Source organism: Schistocerca americana, chromosome 1 (assembly GCF_021461395.2).
Source record: "Schistocerca americana isolate TAMUIC-IGC-003095 chromosome 1, iqSchAmer2.1, whole genome shotgun sequence".
NCBI classification, from domain to species: domain Eukaryota; kingdom Metazoa; phylum Arthropoda; class Insecta; order Orthoptera; family Acrididae; genus Schistocerca; species Schistocerca americana.
In genome coordinates, this window is record NC_060119.1 from 531,533,674 (window position 1) to 531,554,674 (window position 21,001).

At 46.6% G+C, this 21,001-nt stretch overlaps 1 protein-coding gene across 3 annotated transcripts in view; it reads left to right on the forward strand.

Moving 5' to 3' along the window:
* Positions 1 to 18,905, forward strand: part of LOC124605452 (inter-alpha-trypsin inhibitor heavy chain H4-like) — a 120,254-nt gene extending 101,349 nt beyond the window's left edge. For 2 of the 3 annotated variants that reach the window (XM_047137138.1, XM_047137155.1), the window contains 3 exons: positions 4,014 to 4,132; positions 5,406 to 5,542; positions 18,700 to 18,905. In XM_047137138.1, the coding sequence (XP_046993094.1) occupies positions 4,014 to 4,132; positions 5,406 to 5,542; positions 18,700 to 18,754 (311 nt within the window). In that variant the 3' untranslated portion in view covers positions 18,755 to 18,905. The remainder of the gene's footprint in view (positions 1 to 4,013; positions 4,133 to 5,405; positions 5,543 to 18,699) is intronic. The other variant, XM_047137147.1, reaches the window with a different exon arrangement.
* Positions 18,906 to 21,001: the final 2,096 nt, after the last annotated feature.

Below are 21,001 nucleotides of genomic sequence, written 5' to 3' on the forward strand. Positions count from 1 at the left end.
AAATGGCTGCACCCAATGAGTGAAAGGTGACGAATCGAATTGAAGGGGCAATTCGTGGACACGAACCTCGCTTCCTTAGCTTCCTTAACAGAGAACGGATCTTAGATTCTTATATTTCCTGTAACGTGTATTACGTTGCACAGAAGTTTACGCTTCTCACCATGATAGCAAACTGATGCAATTATTCGGTGGTATCCTATGGAAAAGTCATATATTTCACTCCAGTGTGAAGTGGTAGCGAGGCCCCTTTTCATTGGAGGATTGGAGCTTCCCGTTATCAAAGTAAAGGCTTCAACATTGTTTACACAGCGTAACGTCTTAATATATACTCAAGTTACTCATTCCATTACATATCGCTTATTTAAGTGTCTGTGACCGGCCAGTCTGACTTCCCCTGCATGTGTTGCCCGGATCCGCTCTAAATTGCGACACATACGTGAATTTTATAATATACTAAGTTTTCTGGGAGCCCACATTTTGTAACTGACACATCTTACCACCAAATCTTTTCTTCCCTTTTGGAGTACAATCAACCCTCTACCCTGCTGAAATTGCCGCGCCATTAATATTCGGGAAACAGTGTGATTTCACATTCGTATTCCTATCCTCCAGTGATATAAGGTCACTCATAATCTGAGTGTAGAGCGAACGCCTCCATCGCATTGGTCCTCGTCCGAATAGTTTTTGCGATACACAACTTGATGCATTACCACACAGGACGAGAACACGGGCACTGTATCCGTCGACTGGCTTCCTTAGCAAATCAACTGAAACTGCTTTCTTGGTTGAACTTCTTCTGTGTTCGGACTTTTCTTTTTTCCCTCGTACGAAAACTAATTCTCTCGTATGGCTCCTCAGACACTACGTCCAACACGTAGTATGGTGTCACAAGGGTCCCGAAAGCCGTGTTTTTCGCCTGTGTATGGGGCAGAGGCTTCCACGTTGTCGTGCTTAATTTGCGAGTATGTTGCACTTTTTCTTTACTCGTTAAGGTATACGATAGTTCTGTTTTCTTTATCCCCTTGTTATGGAGCCTTCCCTCATTGCGTTCTTCCTAGACGAAAAGAATTGTTTCCTTCTGAATTTATGTCTATCAAGTTTTATTTTCTAAAACTAGAAAAAAAGGCCAGTCCTATGTGAGGCCCTATGTGAGGCGGAGGGATGGCATCGTGGCCAGGCCTCGGGATTAGATCCCTGCCCACATTATCTTCACCCAATCTGAAGCTAAATGTGTCCGTTTTCTCCTGCCAGTACAAGCGGGAAATCAGGGTTCGAGTCCCGGTCTGGCATAAATTTTCATATATCACGTTATTTAGTACATCTATACCTATTATAGTTAATTTGAATTCCAGAAATAAATTTCTTTTTGTACCAATTGTGTGCACGTCTACTTGTCGTAAGTTTTCTGTTTCCCCTCCGTATGTTGGTCCCTGGACAGCCTGCTGACTTGCTCTCATCCGTCGACTACCGTTTGAAAATGGCATAATAGAATAAAATTAGTCAGTAGTGGAAAGTAAACAATAATTAAAGAGGATGGTGTGTCTTTCATCATTTCATAAACTGCCCGAAGGAAAGTAATTAACTAGTGTGTTACAATACATAAGTAAATGACAAGAGTTACTCATACAGGGATAATACTCGCCTGTTTTACGCACTAGGACTTCACCAAAAGGCCGACCGGGGTGGCCGAGTGGTTCTAGGTGCTACAGTCTGGAACCGCGCAACCGCTACGGTCGCAGGTTCGAATCCTGCCTCGGGCATGGATGTGTTTGTTGTCCTTAGGATAGTTAGGTTTAAGTAGTTCTGAGTTCTAGGGGACTGATGACCACAGATGTTAAGTCCCATAGTGCTCAGAGCCATTTCAACCATTTTTTTCTAGGGGACTGATGACCACAGCAGTTAAGTCCCCATAGTGCTCAGAGCCATTTGAACCATTTTGAACTTCACCAAAAACTTCGTTCTTGTATTACGAACCAATTACGAATCTGAAAGTTAACCCACATTAAGTAAGATAACGTAATTGTAATTCGTGCATCAACATGAGGTGCTTTACTCTGGATAGTTTTCCGTGGTGATGCACTCAGGTAGTGGCTTAGTGGTCAGTATGCCAGACAGTCACAAGCAGGATACAGTTTGGATATCGGACACTGCTGCGAATTCCCGCTTGTGGAAAAAATTCGAGTCCATTGAGCTATGGAATGAAAAATGTTCAACAGTGCTTGATTGTTTTGTATCTCGCCTGGAAGGCAGCGCGTGGGACTGCTCCTGAAAACTGACGGTAGGCCGAATGTAGGAAGCTAGGAGGAGCAGGCGAGGTAGAACACTTTGTACTGCAAATAAAAATAGTTTTACTACGTACTTAACTTTGGCTGAGACGAGCACGTAGGTGCAAAGCCGTACATCGAGTTACAAACGCTTGCCCACTATGAAACAGAAACATTGTTGCTTGGTCGTCTACTCGGAATCAAATGGGCTGAATCTTCAGCGGCGCTCGTAGAGCTGCACAGCGCCGGCTAGAGGGTGCTGCCGTCGGTGTCAGTGTAGTGCCAACCTACGAACTTGCACCTACGCCGTGGCATCGTAGCTGTCGATACCACAGAGTGTGAAGCAGCGACTCCACTACGGATGGCCGTCGTTAACGGCTAGGACATCGGTGTGATGATCACGTGCCTCTCATGTCCAACACTACCTCTAACTGCTCGTTCGACATCAGACCTCTTAGATGAAACTTACAAACCATTATTGGATACATAAGGTAGTAGGAAGTAATAATAATCCTTAAATAGTGCGTCGATTTCGTTCGCCTCGTAGCTGCGCGTTTAGCGCCGCGGATTGCTAAATGAAGGGACTCGGTTTCGATTCACGGCCGGCTCGGAGATTTTTTTCTGCTAGGGGACTGATTGTTGTATTTTCCTTACGTTCGTATCATCGTAATTGACATTCCAGTTTTGAAATGGCCAATAAATTAAAAAAAAAACTATAGTGTCGAATGTACATTGTTTGATGTATGATATTTTTAAGTAACTGTCACATTACAAATAGTGTTTGTGTTCATTTGAGAATATTGTCAAGATCTGGAAGGTTTGAATTTTACTTTAATTTTTTATACTGATATGTTTTAGGTAAATAATATGATTGTTTCAGTCTGAATTTATTTTAATTGCTGATATATGTCACAATAATAGCTCGACTGCTACATGTCTTCTGTTTTGTGTACTAACATGTTTTGTATGATTAACACATTTGTGGTCCTTGAGTTTGGTTAAAGGTATTATTTATGCACACTTTCGATGACTGACCTCTTATGAACTGCTTCTCCTCGAAATAACAGCTGTAAATAGCCGTGAAAAGATTTATGAATAACACTGACAAGGCGTGGAGGTAAGCTATATGTGCTAAAATTAATCGAAGGTAACTCAAGCTGAAACTTAAAAACTAATGAGAAGTATGAAGCAAGAAGGAGAGGTTTTAACATTTGAGCATGTATTTCCTTTAGCACTGGAGTGACTGATTTGAGATCCTATTAGAGCTGAGTTTAGGCTGTATCCCCAAGAACATTATTTTAAAACCACCAGGTATTGGGCATATTGTTTTAGAGCCAACAGCAGTATCAACACAAACATGCATATTGAAATAGTGCACCGAGCAATAAATACATATATTTGCGCGCTTAAAGTGTGAAATGTCTAGACAAGTCCATTCATACGTTAATGAGCATAATTACAGACTCATTATTCTGATAAACGGAAAACTTAAAATCAAATTCCAGGATATTCATACAAAAGACGACTTAAGTGCAGAGATGGTTCATGGACACATAGTTGAAAAAGGAAAAGGCTGGCTTTCGTGGTGGATGTCACTTCCTAATTGGATTGCCTTCCCGTCTGAGTACCGAAGGGACAAACATAACCTACAGTTCGCTCTACCTAAGGATCTCCAATGTTTCAAAAAACTGGCCGGTACATGGTTAGTCGACAAGAAACAGTTACTCATTAAGATAACTACTGTTACAGAACCGCAGAAGAGGCTGGATATCTCTGACATCGCCTGGATCGACAGCATCAAAAACGTATCACACGTCACACTGGAGGTGAATGGAACTGCACAGTCCTATGAACTGGCTGTCAACCAGGTAAGGTGCTACTTGTTTCATCACTGTCCAGGTCTTTGAGATAATTTGGACAGAAAATGTTTTACACAAACTTAAATGCAGGGTCTTGTGAAATTACCGAGAGGTGTACTGTAATGAGGATACTGTGCCTCTGCTGAAGCGTCTTCTCTGGGCAACTCAGTCACGAGGCGCTATTCCGAGGGTTCGAGGGGTACGTGATCGAGTGCCCAATTTTCAAGCAGACACGAAATTTCCAGATTCCTTTCGGCAAAACAAAATACAGTTGTTGGTAGTTTCGTCTCAGTAATACGAATCTGTTAAGCGCAGGCACAATGAGAACACAAACCTGGTAAACAAGGTAGAACAGTTTTATTGAAAAGTACATACACCACAACACTCCTCTCCTGGAGAAAACTTTATCATTACAATAGTTTTAAGTTCAGTGTTAGCACTGAATGCACAAAAATCCAAAGTTAGGCTGACGGCCATAATGACGAAATAGTAAAGTTAACATTGACTTGGAAGTACAACAAAACAATGCAGAAAAGTTCCACAGCCGGTACCAACCTCCTGGTCATTTCCGATGCAGGGGCCTTGTCCTGGTGATGGTGAAGGCATGCGCTGGCTCCCTTGGTCGACAGCGGCTGGTGCAGCGTCGTATGTAGTGAAGGTTCGAATCAAGACTCTGAAGTATCTGCCGCAGATCTCTCCGGAAGATGCCTCGAAGCGAGTTTATGTCACTCCAAATACCCAGCCCACGTGGAAATATTACAGGAACTATTCGTAATCACGTGGCCCATTGGGGCAAACAGGTCCGCAGGTCCAGCTATCTCTGGTGGCACTTGTACCGCCTCCTGCTGGCCTAGACAGCACGCAAGATTAAAGGTCTTCGTCTGCTGATGTAACACCTTAGAGATTAGGCTGTTGGTACACCAATGCCTTGAGAAGTATTGCCAGTCTGCCAGGCGCATGACCCATACACAGTATTAAGTAAAATCTTTTGCTTCACGAAATGCTACAAAAACCCACTGATAAAATTAGGAACGAAATATCACAGTTAAGGAGTGGGTCTCAATGACATATGGACTGCCCCAATTGAATTCTTTTTTAAATTAAGTATATGTAGCATCTAGGAGGAAATAGTCAGTAAAAATGAATAATTTCTTGACTAGTGGCATATACCCTTATTTGCTTGGGGAAGATAACGAAGATACCAGAGAGTTGTTATGTCGCCTGCAATGTCTCCTGTATTATATCCAGCACGAAGCTGAGGGACTTTTTCTCTTCTTCACAGACGGAGTTGCAGCTGCGTAAGTGCACAACCGCTGTAGGAGGTCCCGGACAGTGCCGCCATCTCGCCAACTGCGTGCTGCCCAACTTCACTCAGAGCCTCGATGACTTCCTGCCCTACTTCTGCGTGGTCGATGACAGGTCAGTATCCCCTCCTAACAATGTTTATGGAGGTAAGAAAAAGAGAACGAAGAATCAAAAACAACTGTACCGGAAAAGCAATTCCCCAACTTTCTTTGCTCTGGACACTGGTGTGCATTTCATTGTTCTGACTTTTTTCTTGTAGTGCAGCTAGACGTCTGCAATTATGTTTGTGAACTCGTGGTGCACACAGATTATAACACAAAGCTCTGGCGCTATCAGCGGTCCGATTCGGCAGGTAAACATCATGGCAACAGTAGCGCTGACGGCATGCGACCAGCCCTATCTTGCACTCTATCACATGTTTAAAACGCATATGGCACTCCGGTAAATGTGAACCTGATATTCAGTGTTCTGCATGCTCTCACCTTTTTTACTCGCCTATTCTTAGGTAGCCCTTCTAGCTGGATGAAAGAAGGACTTGCAAGACCTATTGCAAGGAATGCGCAGCGTACACATACTGAACAGTCTTAAAGGTAAACAAAGCAGAGGCGAAAGTGGTGCAAAATATTAGGAAGGAGGAGGAATGAAGTAGATTAGTTCAGGCAAAGAAATCTGTCTTCAACAAAAGAACTCTTGTGGTATGAGACATTGATGTATAAGTGAGGACCGTATTCTTAAAAGTCGACATCTCGAACATAGCACCATATGCAACTGAAACGTGGGACATGAGGAAGGCGGAGAAGAAACTAGCAGCTTCAACACGATGCCACAGCTCATCAAGAGTAGTGACTGGCGTGTTGTGTCGAGCCAGTTGCTCGGCCACCATTGACCAGGCGTTTTCAATTGGTGAGAGATCTGAAGAATGTGGTGGCCAGGGCAGCAGTCGAGCATTCTCTGTATCCAGAAATGCCCGTACAGGACCTGCAACATGCGGTCGTGCATTATCCTGCTGAAATGTAGGGTTTCGCAGGGATCGAATGAAGGGTAGAGCCACGGGTCGTAACACATCTGAAATGTAACGTCCACTGTTAAAAGTGCCGTCAATACGAACAAGAGGTGACCGAGACGTGTAACTAATGTCACCACATACCATCACGCCGGATGATACGCCAGTATGGCGATGACGAATACAAGCTTCCAATGTGCGTTCACCGCGATGTCGCCAAACACGGATGCGACCATCATGATTCTGTAAACGGAACCTGGGTTCATCAGAAAAAACGACGTTTTGCCATTCGTGGACCCAGATGCGTCGTTGAGTACACTATCGCAGGTGCTCCTGTCTGTGATGCAGCGTCAAGGGTAACCGCAGCCATGGTCTCCGAGCTGATAGTCCATTCTGATGCAAACGTCGTCGAACTGTTCGTGCAGATGGTTGTTGTCTTGCAAACGTCCCCATCTGTTGACTCAGGGCTCGAGATGTGGCTGCACGATCCGTTACAGCCATGCGGATAAGATGCCTGTCATCTCGACGGCTGGTGATACGAGGCCGTCGGGATCCAGCACGGCGTCCCGTATTACCCTCCTGAACCCACCGATTCCATATTCTGCTAACAGTCATTGGATCTCGACCAACGCGAACAGCAATGTCGCGATACGATAAACCGCAATCGCGGTAGGCTACAATCCGACCTTTATCAAAGTCGGAAACGTGATGGTACGCGTTTCTCCTCCTTACACAAGGCATCACTACAACGTTTCACCAGGCAACGCCGGCCAACTGCTGTTTGTGTATGAGAAATCGGTTGGAAACTTTCCTCATGTCAGCACGTTGTAGGTGTCGCCACCGGCGCCAACCTTGTGTGAATGCTCTGAAAAACTAATAATTTGCATATCACAGCATCTTCTTCCTGTCAGTTAAATTTCGCGTCTGTAGCACGTCATCTTCGTGATGTAGCAGTTTTAATGGCCAGTAGTGTAGTTACGTAGAGATGAGAAGATTAGCAGGAAGACGTGTTTAATTTCAGGAGGGACAAAGGTACTGCACGAGAAGTACTGAATTTACGCTTAGTAATAGAAGATCGGTGGAGAAATAATCAGGATATCTTCCTAACACTTGTAGACGTTGGGAATAGAAAAATGTCGGCAATTCAAACTGAAATACGATGTTCGAAATTCAGAGCATAGTGAAGTGGCAGTACAGGGACGGGCCATTGTTCCTGGGAGCAAAAGAAATCATGGAACCAGAAAGACAGTTCTTGTGTAGAAAGATGTACGTCAGAGCTGCTGTGAACCGCCATTATTGTGCAACTTCTAGGCGGGAGAAGCGACGAGGAAACGAAATAAAATTCCGGAAGGCGTATAAAATCTCTAAGGTGGCAAATACTATTGCTAAGGGTGTTTGTAGCTCTTCTAGCCAAATTGAGGAAGAGTTGGAAGAATATTAAGTGGATTTCTTGTGGAATCATTTTGGCAGAAAATGGGTGGAGGGAAAACAGAGGTAAGACGAAAATAGTATTGAGTGGAAGTGGTTAAGACAGGTGTCTTCGTGAAAATCCTCAGTGATGTTTAATTAAGGATAGAACTCTTGAAGTATACCTCTGTGGCCTATATAAGACAAGTGTCTGGCGCACTTATTACTGCTGCTACACTGACAGCTTATCAATATTTAAGTGAGGTTGAACGTGGTGTTAGCGTCGGCGCAAGAGTGATGGGACACAGCATCTCCGAAGTAGCGATGAAGTGATGATTTTCCCGTACGACCATTTCACGAGTGTACCGTGAGTATCAGGAATCCGATAAAACATCAAATCTCCGACATCGCTGCGGTCGGAAAAAGATCCTGCGAGAACGGGACCAACGACGACTGAAGAGACTTGTTTAACGCGACAGAAGTACAACTCTTCCGCAAAATTGCTGCAGATGTCAGTGCTGGGCCGTCAACAAGTGTCAACGTACGAACCATTCAACGAAACTTCTCGACATGGGCTTTCGGAGCCGAAGGTCTACTCACTCGTGTACCCTTTATTACTGCACGATACAAAGCTTTACGCCTCGTCTGGGCCAGTCAACAATGACATTGGACTGTTAAAGACTGGAAACATTTTGCCTGGTCGGCAGGGGACTGTTCAAGTCGATGGAGGCTCTGTAAATGTGGGGGGCGTGTGCAGCTGGAGTGATAGGGCCCCTGATGCGTCTAGTTACGACTCTGACAGGTGACACGTATGTGACTGATTACCTGCATCCATTCAGGTCCATTGTGCATTCCGAGGGACTTCGGCAATTCCAACAGGACAATGCGACAACCCAAACATCCAGAATTGCTGCAGAGTGGCTCCGGGATCACTCTTCTGAGTTTAAACACTTCCGCTGGCCACCAAATTCCCCCACCTGAACATTACTAAGCATATCTGGGATGCCTTGCAACGTGCTGTTCAGAAGAGATCTCCACCCCCTCGTACTCTTACGGATTTATGGACAGCCCTGCAGGATTAATGGTGTCAGTTCCCTCCAGCACTACTTCAGATATTAGCCGAGTCCATGCTACGTTCTGTTGCGGCACTTATGCGTGCTCGCAGGGCCCTACCCGATATTAGACAGATGTACCAATTTCTTTGGCTAGTTATTCGGAATAACATAGGCATTGCAGTATTGTATTCATCTGCCGACACCGGGCAAGTGACTTTCAGATATAACTCCTCCCTTATAATGGACGTACGAGTACAGGTTGTGGTTGACGACATATGGAAGTTTGGGTCTTACCGTGATTCGTGCTCGGATAGCCAAATGGTAAGGCGACCGCTGGCGATAAGCGGGGAAATCCGGGTTCGAATCGCAGTCCGGTACAAGTTTTCATTGTCATCATTCCATTATACAGTTGCTGGTAGTTCATATTCGCAATTGCGTACATATTTCATACCTTTCATCTACTAACAAGAAGTCACGACTTGCCTTACACTGCTGCATGCTTCAGAAAGAGAGAACGAGTCGACCAGTATGAAGCAATCTACGGCGGGAACGAAGGAAGCCCGTCAGCACTGATGTAGAGTTCGCGCAGGATACGATGGCCGATGCACAGTGACGAATTTTCAGGCAAAGCGCTGAACGAGTTCATTCGTTTACTTGGAAGTGCAGTGCGACAAGTGTCTGCCACCTTTCGGCCGGTCGGCGATGACAAAATCGAGGAACATGCCCTGCAATCTATCTCAAACGATTTTCCAGAAACTGCCCGTTAAATGTTTGCTTTGTCTCTCAGGTTCATGATTATGTGCCCATCATTTCGTTAATGGTCACAGTTGTTGCGATACTTATGTGGAAGTAAGGCACTGCGCGAAATTCAGAAAAGTTTGAAATGGAGAGTAGAGGTAGGTATGATTTTTCGTTTGATGAATGTTATGTTACATGTTGCTGCGTATGAAATTTATCAAACATATTTAATTTTTTTTAGACTTGCGTAGAGGTGTCTGTCTGTCACCAATCTCGAGAAAATTGTTCTGACAGAGCACACTCATTTGCGATCGCGCCTCGCCAACGATAAAGCCAGAGGAAAATATCCACATCATTCCTCATATATCATTGATGGTTTTAGATATTGTAATTAGATTTTTGAGAATGATAGCACGCAAAGAGGAGAGTATGTTGCCATATCGTTATTACACAAAATTTCATTATCCACCGTGTTATTCCACTAACTACAGATTTTTTCGGTGAAAGAATATAATTTTTAAGGACCATCGATAGCTGGTGAAACGAGGAATGTTATGGGTTTTGGAACAACGTAAGTGAAGATATTACACGTTTTTTGTACCCACGATGTGCTTTTTCATAAGCTGCTGATCTTACTTTTCCTCAGGCTCGTGCCCCGGTCAGGCACAAATTTTCATTGGAGTCATTCCATTCTAAAGCTGATGGTTGTCCTTATTCGCAGTTGCGAAAACACTTAGTGTATTTCATAACGGCTGCAGTCGCCGCAATGTCTGATACATTTTGGACATGCATGCATGTCCAAAGGAAGTTTACATCGTAATCAGAATAACACATTCACGGCAATGTCGTACTTACTTTAACTCAGTTCCTCACTTAATAAACTTATTAAACCACTGTTTCAGAATTCTCTCGCAATTGTGTCTGCACAACATGTTAGCAAGGTGAGACTGTAAAGTATGGTGTATTTTGGCAAAGGAAGCAAATTTTAACGTGGCAGCCAGACAAATGTGATAGGTTTTACTCAAAATTCGCCACTTACGATGCTCCTCTGGAAGTTACAAATGGTTAATATGCCAGGAGAAAATAAATTGCTGTATTTTCGGCGGAATTATTTTAGATAATAACCAAAGCAGAGGTGACAGATATTTTTGAATGGCCACCACGCAATTGTGGGTGTTGAGGGGCCCCACTTAATATTTACAAAAAATACGAGCGTAGGCTTCAGTTTAGAATGACACTTCCCCTCCAGTGTTCCGCATGTCTTCTACACGCCTGGCCGTAACCCTCACCATTACCGCTCTCCCCATGTGTGCCCTGCTATGTGCGCACCTACCGGCCGCGGTTTTCTGCGCAGACTAACAGCGGCGTCTTGATTTGTGAAATGTGTAACCCAAATATTAGACTCATACTCCCGCTGTTCACATACAAATACACACATCAAAAACAGTTTTGTATCACCATGGTTGTAGGAGTTCCAGCTTTTTACTCTTAAAAACAAAGAAATTGCAAGTTGCACAGTAATAATCTAGACTTTCTGAATTTGTATTCCAGATTTCAGTGTACAACGGTATGTCTAATACCTGGTAACACGTCCTCATGCGCATTCCTGTATTCGTCGTGTCATACTGTCCACTAGATCGTCAACGCAGTGTTGGTTCAGACTGCCCCACTCCTCAACGTCGATACGGCGTAGATCTCTCAGATTGGTTGGTGGTTCATCTCATCGAAAGCCAGCCCATTACTGTGTATCCCAGGCATGTGCGATAGGGTTCATGTCTGGAGAACATGCTAGTCATTCTAATCCAGCGATTTAGTTATCATGAAGGAACACATTTATAAGATATCCTCCATAAGCGCGAGAATTGACGTCCATTAAGACGAGTCACTCTTCGAAATGCTGCATATCATCCCTGTATTCTATAGCCGTTTGATTGCTATCAGTGACCACCCGAGGCGAACTTTGGCCCCACATAATGCCAACCGAAAACATCAGGGAACTAATAACTTGCTGCACTCGCTGGACAGTTGTGTCTAAGATGTTCACGCTGACCAGACTGCCTCCAAAAACGTCTCCGACGACTGTCTGGTTGAAGGCTTTTGCGAATCTCATCTGTGAACAGAACTTAATGCCAGTTCTGAAGAGTATGTTGTTGGCCCCATCTGTACCATGCTCCAAGTTGTCTAGATGCCAAAGTTGGACTTCGCCATGGACGTCTGGAGTGATGTTGCACGTCATGCAGTCTATTTCGTACAGTTTGAGCAGAAACACGACGTCCTGTGCCTTCACGAAAATCATAACTCAGAATGGTGGTGTTACTCTCGGAGTTCCTCCGAATTGAAATCCGTATACCTAGCGGTCATCAGGTGCAGTAGTAGCCTTTGGGCGGCCTGAGCGAGGCAAGTCAATGACAGTTCCTGTATCTCTGTACCTCCTCCATGTCCGAACGACGTCACTTTGGTTCCCTCTGAGACGTCTGGAAACTTCCCTTGATGAGAGCCCTTTCTAACAACGATCAAACTTAGGAATTGACCTCCCAGGCGTGGCCGAACTACAGACGACACAACTAGTGTACTTCCTTCCTGGTGTTATGACTGGAACTGATCGCCTGCATTTCCCAATCTGTCGCATGCACTGCGCATATATGGTCGTTTATATCTTTGTGCGTTTTCAGTGACATCTATGAACAATCTGATGGACTATGTTATTGATGTAATATACACATTCAACGTCAGTGTTCAGGAGAGCTTGGAGCTGAGTTGATGCAACACTTTCTTGATTTGCGTATAAGAGAGACGTAACAGAGAAACATTCGGCGGATATTTGCATCAGCATTTTCATGTATAATTCAAAAGACAGTATGACTATTTGTATGACTGCATGCACTTCCATTTCCATTCGCATGAGGTCAATGTGAGGGACGATCTCACATATGCCTCAGATTTTCTGTAACAATAATATCAAGGCAACTATGTACAATTCAACTGAGTTAGATAATATGAATAAATTGTGTGAAGTGTCGACTTTCTCACATCCGAAAGTCTGTAGCGACTTGCATTTGAGCTCTTGTACTCAGCTCTCGGAATATCCTACGTGTAACCTTACTTGATAAGTGTCTCACTAGAATATAATTGACCTCTTTCGTAGGTAAATTGCACTTCTTCGGAATTCCTTCGTTGACTGGTTTCTGCCATGCCGACTGTTGTGGTTGGCAGGAGAGCCAACACCGTGCTACTAGAGGAGGCCGAAATGCACGCGTTTTAGCTCACGCAGGCTGGCGTGAGGTCTGGAACAGGACAAGGAAATTAGAACTTAGAAAAACGGACGTAGCTGGTGGAATACTTAACTTTAATCCATTAATGATGAACGTCGGTTTTGACAGTACATGATTCACAATATCAATAGTAACTGATAATGGCGCCTTGCTAGGTCGTAGCAAATGACGTAGCTGAAGGCTATGATAAACTATCGTCTCGGCAAATGAGAACGTAAGTAGGCAGTGAACTATCGCTAGCAAAGTCGGCTGTACAACTGGGGCGAGTGCTAGGAAGTCTCTCTAGACCTGCCGTGTGGCGGCGCTCGGTCTGCAATCCTGATAGTGGCGACACGCGGGTCCGACGTATACTACCGGACCGCGGCCGATTTAAAGGCTGCCACCTAGCAAGTGTGGTGTCTGGCGGTGACACCACATTCCTCCCCCGTAAATCGGCGTACGGTTGTGGTATAAGGCTTCCGCCCGGCGTGGGGAGGATCCCATGTTGACGTATGCAACGAGGTGGGGAGCCTAACAACAGGCGAGGCTGTACCACCCGCACCCTGCCATTCGGACCGCGGGGAGCTAGGAAACGCCTGAAAACCTGCTCCAGGGTGCACGCCAACATGCGGTGTATGCGCCCGTAGAGAGACAGGAGGGGCCGAAGAGTCGACCTCCATCGGGCCGGGGCACCCGACGGGCGAAGAAGACACATGGTCCGGAGCGGGCAAGAATTCCATGTCGGAGGACAACTGGTCCCGGGAAGCGATCGTTGGCGCGTGACCCAGGAAGGCGCCCGGCGGCTGCAGCGAAACGTCCACTGCGGGCGTCGCCGGCGGGAGAACAGGCAGCGGCGCGTCGCCATGGGGCAAAATGGAAGGCAGCGTCGGTAACACCTAGGGCTGAGGCAAGCCAGTAGATGGGTCCCCGGGGCGCCTACCGGACGGCACCGTCGCTGAAAGCAGACGGGGAGCGGCAGATCCCGTGCGACGACAGAGGCGCAGCTGATTGAGATGCACCTCACCAGAGGCCCCCAAATCCAGATACATCGCGCGGCCGAGGTAGCGAAGAATGCGCCCTTCGAGCCAACGCCGTGAATCTCGATAGTGGCGATAGTAGATAACGTCGCCTGGAGCAAAAGCAAGTGTCTGCCGCTGCACAGGAACCTGATGCGGAGGATGTAGCAAAGACATCAAGGTTCGATGATGACGACCGTGGAGCAACTCAGCCGGCGAGCGACCATCTCGGGGCTGAGAGCGATACGAGGACAGAAAGAGCAATAACGCGTCCTCCCGAGAATGCGACTCTTTAAACTTCAACATCTGTGACTTGAAAGTCCTGACCAATCGTTCAGGGGCACCGTTTGACTGGGGCGAAAACGGCGCGGACGTCAGATGTTGAATACCACTGGCCTTGCAGAATGACTGAAATTCTGCGGACATGAATTGTGGGCCATTATCGGAAACAAGAGTCTGTGGAAGAGCTTCAATGAAAAAGGTAGCAGATAACGCTTGGATGGTGGCAGATGACGTCGTGGAAGACATCCGGACAACAAAAGGAAAATTACTGAATGAATCTACCACAACCAACCATCGAGCATTCCAGAATGGACCAGCCAAATCGATGTGTAAGCGTTGTCAAGGTGAAGTGGCTTTTGGCCATGCAAAGAATTTCTGCGGTGGTGGTTATTGTTGTTCGGCACACACCATGCAAGAAGAGCACATATTCGTAATCGCGGCATCGTTCCGAACCAAGTACAGTGCTGACGAGCAAGTTGTTTCGTTCTCACTGTACCCCAATGTCCTTGGTGGATAAGCTGTAAGAGAGAGGACTGTAACGAACGTGGGACCACGACCCTGGACTGATCATTATCAGAACGCAACAGCAAAACACCACGTCGGACAAAAAGTCTCTCCTTGTGAGCAAAAAATCGGCGAACCAACGGGTCCCCGATCCGTGACTTTGACAAGGGCCATTGCGTAGCAACAAAACGCAGAATGGTAGCAAGGACAGGGTCGGCAGCTGTGGCTGTAGCTACACGACGAAAATCAATCGGAAACGATTCGACTACGTCATCGGTTTCCGAATCAATGAACATGCAAGCAAGTTCGGAGGAATCGAATGCTCTATCCTCAGCAACAGGCAAACGGGACAACTCATCGGCGTTTACGTGCTTCTTCTTCTTCCGTGTCCGGATGCACCAATTGTATCTTCCCTTCCCAGTAATTAGCAACGTAGATTGCTTTGTCATTGACTTTCAAAATATCATCTTTAGTGCATGTTATAGGCATATCAGGGCAGATCAGTAGGTGGTCCAAGTCCTGTACTGCTCCGCATTCACACCTATCGCCATCACTGTAACCCCATTTAAATAGGTTTGATTTGCACCCAGTTACTCCAGTGCGCAGCCGGTTTAATGACCTCCAAGTTGTAAAAGGTAGTTGAAATCCTGCAGATCCCTCCTCAAGTAGTGCTTAGCAGTGGACCGATACAAGATATCGTAGCGGTACTGTGAGAGGAAAATAGACCAGCGAATAAATTGCGGCGCTGTACGTGGAGGTACAGGCTTATTCGGATGAAAAAGCGATGTCAAAGGTTTGTGGTCTGTGATGATGGTAAAGTGACGACCATACAAGAAATCATGAAACTTTGTAACACCAAATACGAGAGCCAATGCTTCTTTCTCGATCTTTGAATAATTTTTTTGCGCAGACGAGAGCAATTTGGACGCAAAGGCAATAGGGCGATCGTGCGATCCATCTTTGTAAACGCAAGCACAGCACCGATCCCGAAATCCGATGCATCCACCATCAACAATAGAGGCTTCTGGGGATCGAATGGCGTAAGGCAAGTATTGGAAAGCAACGCCGATTTCAACTGGCGAAAGGCGCGTTCGCATTCGGTCGTCCAGACGAACGAAACACCTTTACGGCGTAAGTGATGAAGCGGAGCTGAAATGGAAGAGGCATGTGGCACATACCTGTTATAGTAATTTATTTTTCCCAGCACACTCTGTATCTGCTTCAAATTATGGGATTCTTCGTCCACCGGTATCTGCAAGTACGCATCTGCTAGGTCCAACTTCGAAAAATTTTTACCTGGGCACAGTTTGTCAAAAAGATCTTCTGGGCGGGATAAAGGAAAAGTTGCAATCACTAGTTGTGGATTCACTGTTGCCTTGAAGTCCACACAAAGTCTCAATTTTCCGGAAGGTTTTGGCAGAAGTACTAAGGGTGATGCCCAGAGAGAAGCCTGCACACGTTCAATTACACCTTGTGATTCCAAATCGTGTAATGTTTTTGCGACCTCATCACGCAATGCATGGGGAACATTGTGCGCTCTGAAAATTTCGGTTACGCGTTTACTTTCAGTTCCAAATGTGCTTTATAGTTCTTAGCGCAACCGAGACCTGGTGCAAAAATGTCTGCAGATTCTTCACATAGACGAGAAGCACTGTCTGAAGGCACAGTCCGGTTCACTGATAGGACCTGATTTACTATAGACAAGTTAAACAACTGAAATAAATCGAAACCAAACAAGTTCACTGCAGAAGAAGAATGAAGGACGTAAAATGACACAAGTTTTGTTTGTCCTTTGTATGTTGCAAGAAGGCTGTCCTAACACAGGGATCTCTTTACCTGAATAGCTAGTTAACATTTGCAGCACGCAACGGAGGTGTGCCCAGCAGTTTGTAAGTGTATTGATTGATCAGTGAAACTTCAGCTCCGGTATCGAGCTGGAAGGGTATCACTTTGCCGTTAATGCCCAAGTCTACAAAAAGTTTATTGTCCTGCTAACGACAAGAGCGACTGTCTCGTGCAACGTGAACTGACATTGGTACATAAAAACTTGCGACTTGACGGGATTTCCGACGTACACTCTTTGTGGGATGAACACAGTCACTGTTAGAGAGAGTGGCACTGAGCGGAGTGGAATGAACTACATGAATTTCCATGGGCGAATTTCACAAGCCTGAGTATCCTTGGTTCGAATCCGGCGTGAAGCAAAAGGCCTGGAATGGTTGTGAGTTTCCGATCTGAGCTTTTTCTGGCAAACACTCTGAACATGTCCTTTTTTATTACAGAAAAAGCAGATAGCTTGGCGTGACGGGCAATTCTCATGCGAATGTTTAGTAGCGCACCGCAGGCATGATTTTAGCACTGCATTTGCTTGCCGGCGCGGCACACGTGGCTGAGAGCCTGGCGGCAGCGGCGCGAGGACTGTTTACTGTTCTGTGCAGCTCGCCCGGCAGGCCGGTTAACCTGACACACGGGTGGCGAAGTTTCAAATGATTCCTGAGCAAAGTCAAGTGTGTCCTGCCAATCCAATATGTCCATCACTTGTTGAAGGGAGGGATTGACTAGTTTCAAAATCTGTTCCCTTATACGAACATCAGAAACGTTCTGTGCAATTGCATCACATACCATAGCATCCGAATAAGGGAGTCCACATTGACACTCAAAAGCACAATCCCTAGTAAGGCCTTGTAAGGTTGCAACCCACTCTCGATTAGTCTGACCTGCCGTACGTTTTGTACGAAAGAAGGTATACCGTTTCGCAACTACATTGACTGATTCTTTGAAATATGCATCTAATGCAGACAAAATTTCTTCGTAGGACAGAGTTGCTACGTCGCGTCGGGGAAATAATTTGACTATCACACGGTACGTTTGTATGCCAACTGATGATAAGAGATAAGGCTGCCGCTCGTTACCTTGAATTCTGTAGGCAGCGAGATGGAATCCAAATTGGCGTGACCACTCTGTCCAGCTTTCCAGTGCAGCATCAAAAGGTCAAAAAGGTGGTGCAACAGCGTGTTGTGGCTGCGTTAGCGGTGGAGCGGCGGCTGCCGCATTGTTTTGCATTGCACGTTGACCCAGGACGAGCTGTCCAAGGGCATCCAGTAATGCCTGCATCTGCTGATTCTGTAAGCGATAAAATTCGGACAGTACATCTGGAGATTGTGGCGAAGCCATTACACAAGTAAATCAGGGCAGTTTAGAGAAGAACAAGGTTTTTCCTCGTCGCCAATGTTGTGGTTTGCAGGAGAGCCAACACCGTGTTACTAGAGGAGGCCGAAATGCACGCGTTTTAGCTCACGCAGGCTGGCGTGAGGTCTGGAACAGGACAAGGAAATTAGAATTTAGAAAAACGGACGTAGCTGGTGGAATACTTAACTTTAATCCATTAATGGTGAACGTCGGTTTTGACGGTACATGATTCACAATATCAATAATAACTGATAATGGCGCCTTGCTAGGTCGTAGCAAATGACGTAGCTGAAGGCTATGATAAACTATCGTCTCGGCAAATGAGAACATAAGTAAGCAGTGAACCATCGCTAGCAAAGTAGGCTGTACAACTGGGGCGAGTGCTAGGAAGTCTCTCTAGACCTGCCGTGTGGCGGCGCTCGGTCTGCAATCCTGATAGTGGCGACACGCGGGTCCGACGTATACTACCGGACCTCGGCCGATTTAAAGGCTACCACCTAGCAAGTGTGGTGTCTGGCGGTGACACCACACCGACAACTTAATTTCTGCGTTCGTACCATACACAGGCGCTCCAGGTAGATGCTCCTAGATATTTGGACGGTCATAAGTTATTCAGATGGTTGACTGCCGATAACGCAGTACACTTAACTGTGTTGTCGATGAACTGCGTGAATTTGTATCAAGCGCTGATCATCAGCATGTTTTCTCACTGTTCGAAGCGACGCATAAATCTTATCCCGCACCCCGAGTCCTCGCCCTACCTTTCCCCATAAATCATGCGAGAAGTGTTCTTGTTCTGTGTGTAATCCTGACAAATCTGTTGCAGCTTCGTTGGAGTGTGCTGTCCAGATGGGGCGCAGGACACCAGCCTCGGTGGGTGAAGGGGTGGCTGCTGCTCACAGCGCAGCGTTAGTCTGTCGCTGGGTCGCCTTTTGTACGGATGCACCGTGAATTTGCTTGCTCCTGTGAAGGGCACAGGAGTAAACGTTTTTCCTATCCTGCGAAATTCAACGAAATAAATGTTTGCTGCGACATATGTTTCATTTTGTTTACACATCACCTCTCTAATATTCCCGTCTGAACAGGATAATTGTGCTGTTGATTTAAATGAAAGCTCTATAAATGATTATATAGAAGAATATTGTATAGAAGAATATTACACTCCTGGAAATGGAAAAAAAATGGTTCAAATGGCTCTAAGCACTATGGGACTTAACATCTATGGTCATCAGTCCCCTAGAACTTAGAATTACTTAAACCTAACTAACCTAAGGACAGCACACAACACCCAGTCATCACGAGGCAGAGAAAATCCCTGACCCCGCCGGGAATCGAACCCGGGAACCCGGGCGTGGGAAGCGAGAACGCTACCGCACGACCACGAGCTGCGGACGGAAATGGAAAAAAGAACACATTGACACCGGTGTGTCAGACCCACCATACTTGCTCCGGACACTGCGAGAGGGCTGTACAAGCAATGATCACACGCACGGCACAGCGGACACACCAGGAACCGCGGTGTTGGCCGTCGAATGGCGCTAGCTGCGCAGCATTTGTGCACCGCCGCCGTCAGTGTCAGCCAGTTTGCCGTGGCATACGGAGCTCCATCGCAGTCTTTAACACTGGTAGCATGCCGCGACAGCGTGGACGTGAACCGTATGTGCAGTTGACGGACTTTGAGCGAGGGCGTATAGTGGGCATGCGGGAGGCCGGGTGGACGTACCGCCGAATTGCTCAACACGTGGGGCGTGAGGTCTCCACAGTACATCGATGTTGTCGCCAGTGGTCGGCGGAAGGTGCACGTGCCCGTCGACCTGGGACCGGACCGCAGCGACGCACGGATGCACGCCAAGACCGTAGGATCCTACGCAGTGCCGTAGGGGACCGCACCGCCACTTGCCAGCAAATTAGGGACACTGTTGCTCCTGGGGTATCGGCGAGGACCATTCGCAACCGTCTCCATGAAGCTGGGCTACGGTCCCGCACACCGTTAGGCCGTCTTCCGCTCACGCCCCAACATCGTGCAGCCCGCCTCCAGTGGTGTCGCGACAGGCGTGAATGGAGGGACGAATGGGGACGTGTCGTTTTCAGCGATGAGAGTCGCATCTGCCTTGGTGCCAATGATGGCACCATGAAGCTGGGCTACGGTCCCGCACACCGTTAGGCCGTCTTCCGCTCACGCCCCAACATCGTGCAGTCCGCCTCCAGTGGTGTCGCGACAGGCGTGAATGGAGGGACGAATGGGGACGTGTCGTTTTCAGCGATGAGAGTCGCATGTGCCTTGGCGCCAATGATGGTCGTATGCGTGTTTGGCGCCGTGCAGGTGAGCGCCACAATCAGGACTGCATACGACCGAGGCACACAGGGCCAACACCCGGCATCATGGTGTGGGGAGCGATCTCCTACACTGGCCGTACACCACTGGTGATCGTCGAGGGGACACTGAATAGTGCACGGTACATCCAAACAGTCATCGAACCCATCGTTCTACCATTCCTAGACCGGCAAGGGAACTTGCTGTTCCAACAGGACAATGCATGTATCCCGTGCCACCCAACGTGCTCTAGAAGGTGTAAGTCAACTACCCTGGCCAGCAAGATCTCCGGATCTGTTCCCCATTGAGCATGTTTGGGACTGGATGAAGCGTCGTCTCACGCGGTCTGCACGTCCAGCACGAACGCTGGTCCAACTGAGGCGCCAGGTGGAAATGGCATGGCAAGCCGTTCCACAGGACTACATCCAGCATCTCTACGATCGTCTCCATGGGAGAATAGCAGCCTGCATTGCTGCGAAAGGTGGATATACACTGTACTAGTGCCGACATTGTGCATGCTCTGTTGCCTGTGTCTATGTGCCTGTGGTTCTGTCAGTGTGATCATGTGATGTATCTGACCCCAGGAATGTGTCAATAAAGTTTCCCCTTCCTGGGACAATGAATTCACGGTGTTCTTATTTCAATTTCCAGGAGTATATATAGAAGATTATATAGAAGATTATAACAATTACAGGTCAAAAGAAAGCAGGCGCTGATAGGTGTCAAAATTATACCGCACTATCAGTTTAATAAGTCACTGTTTCAAAATACTAACAGAAATCCTTTACAGAAGAATGGAGAAACGAAGAAGCTG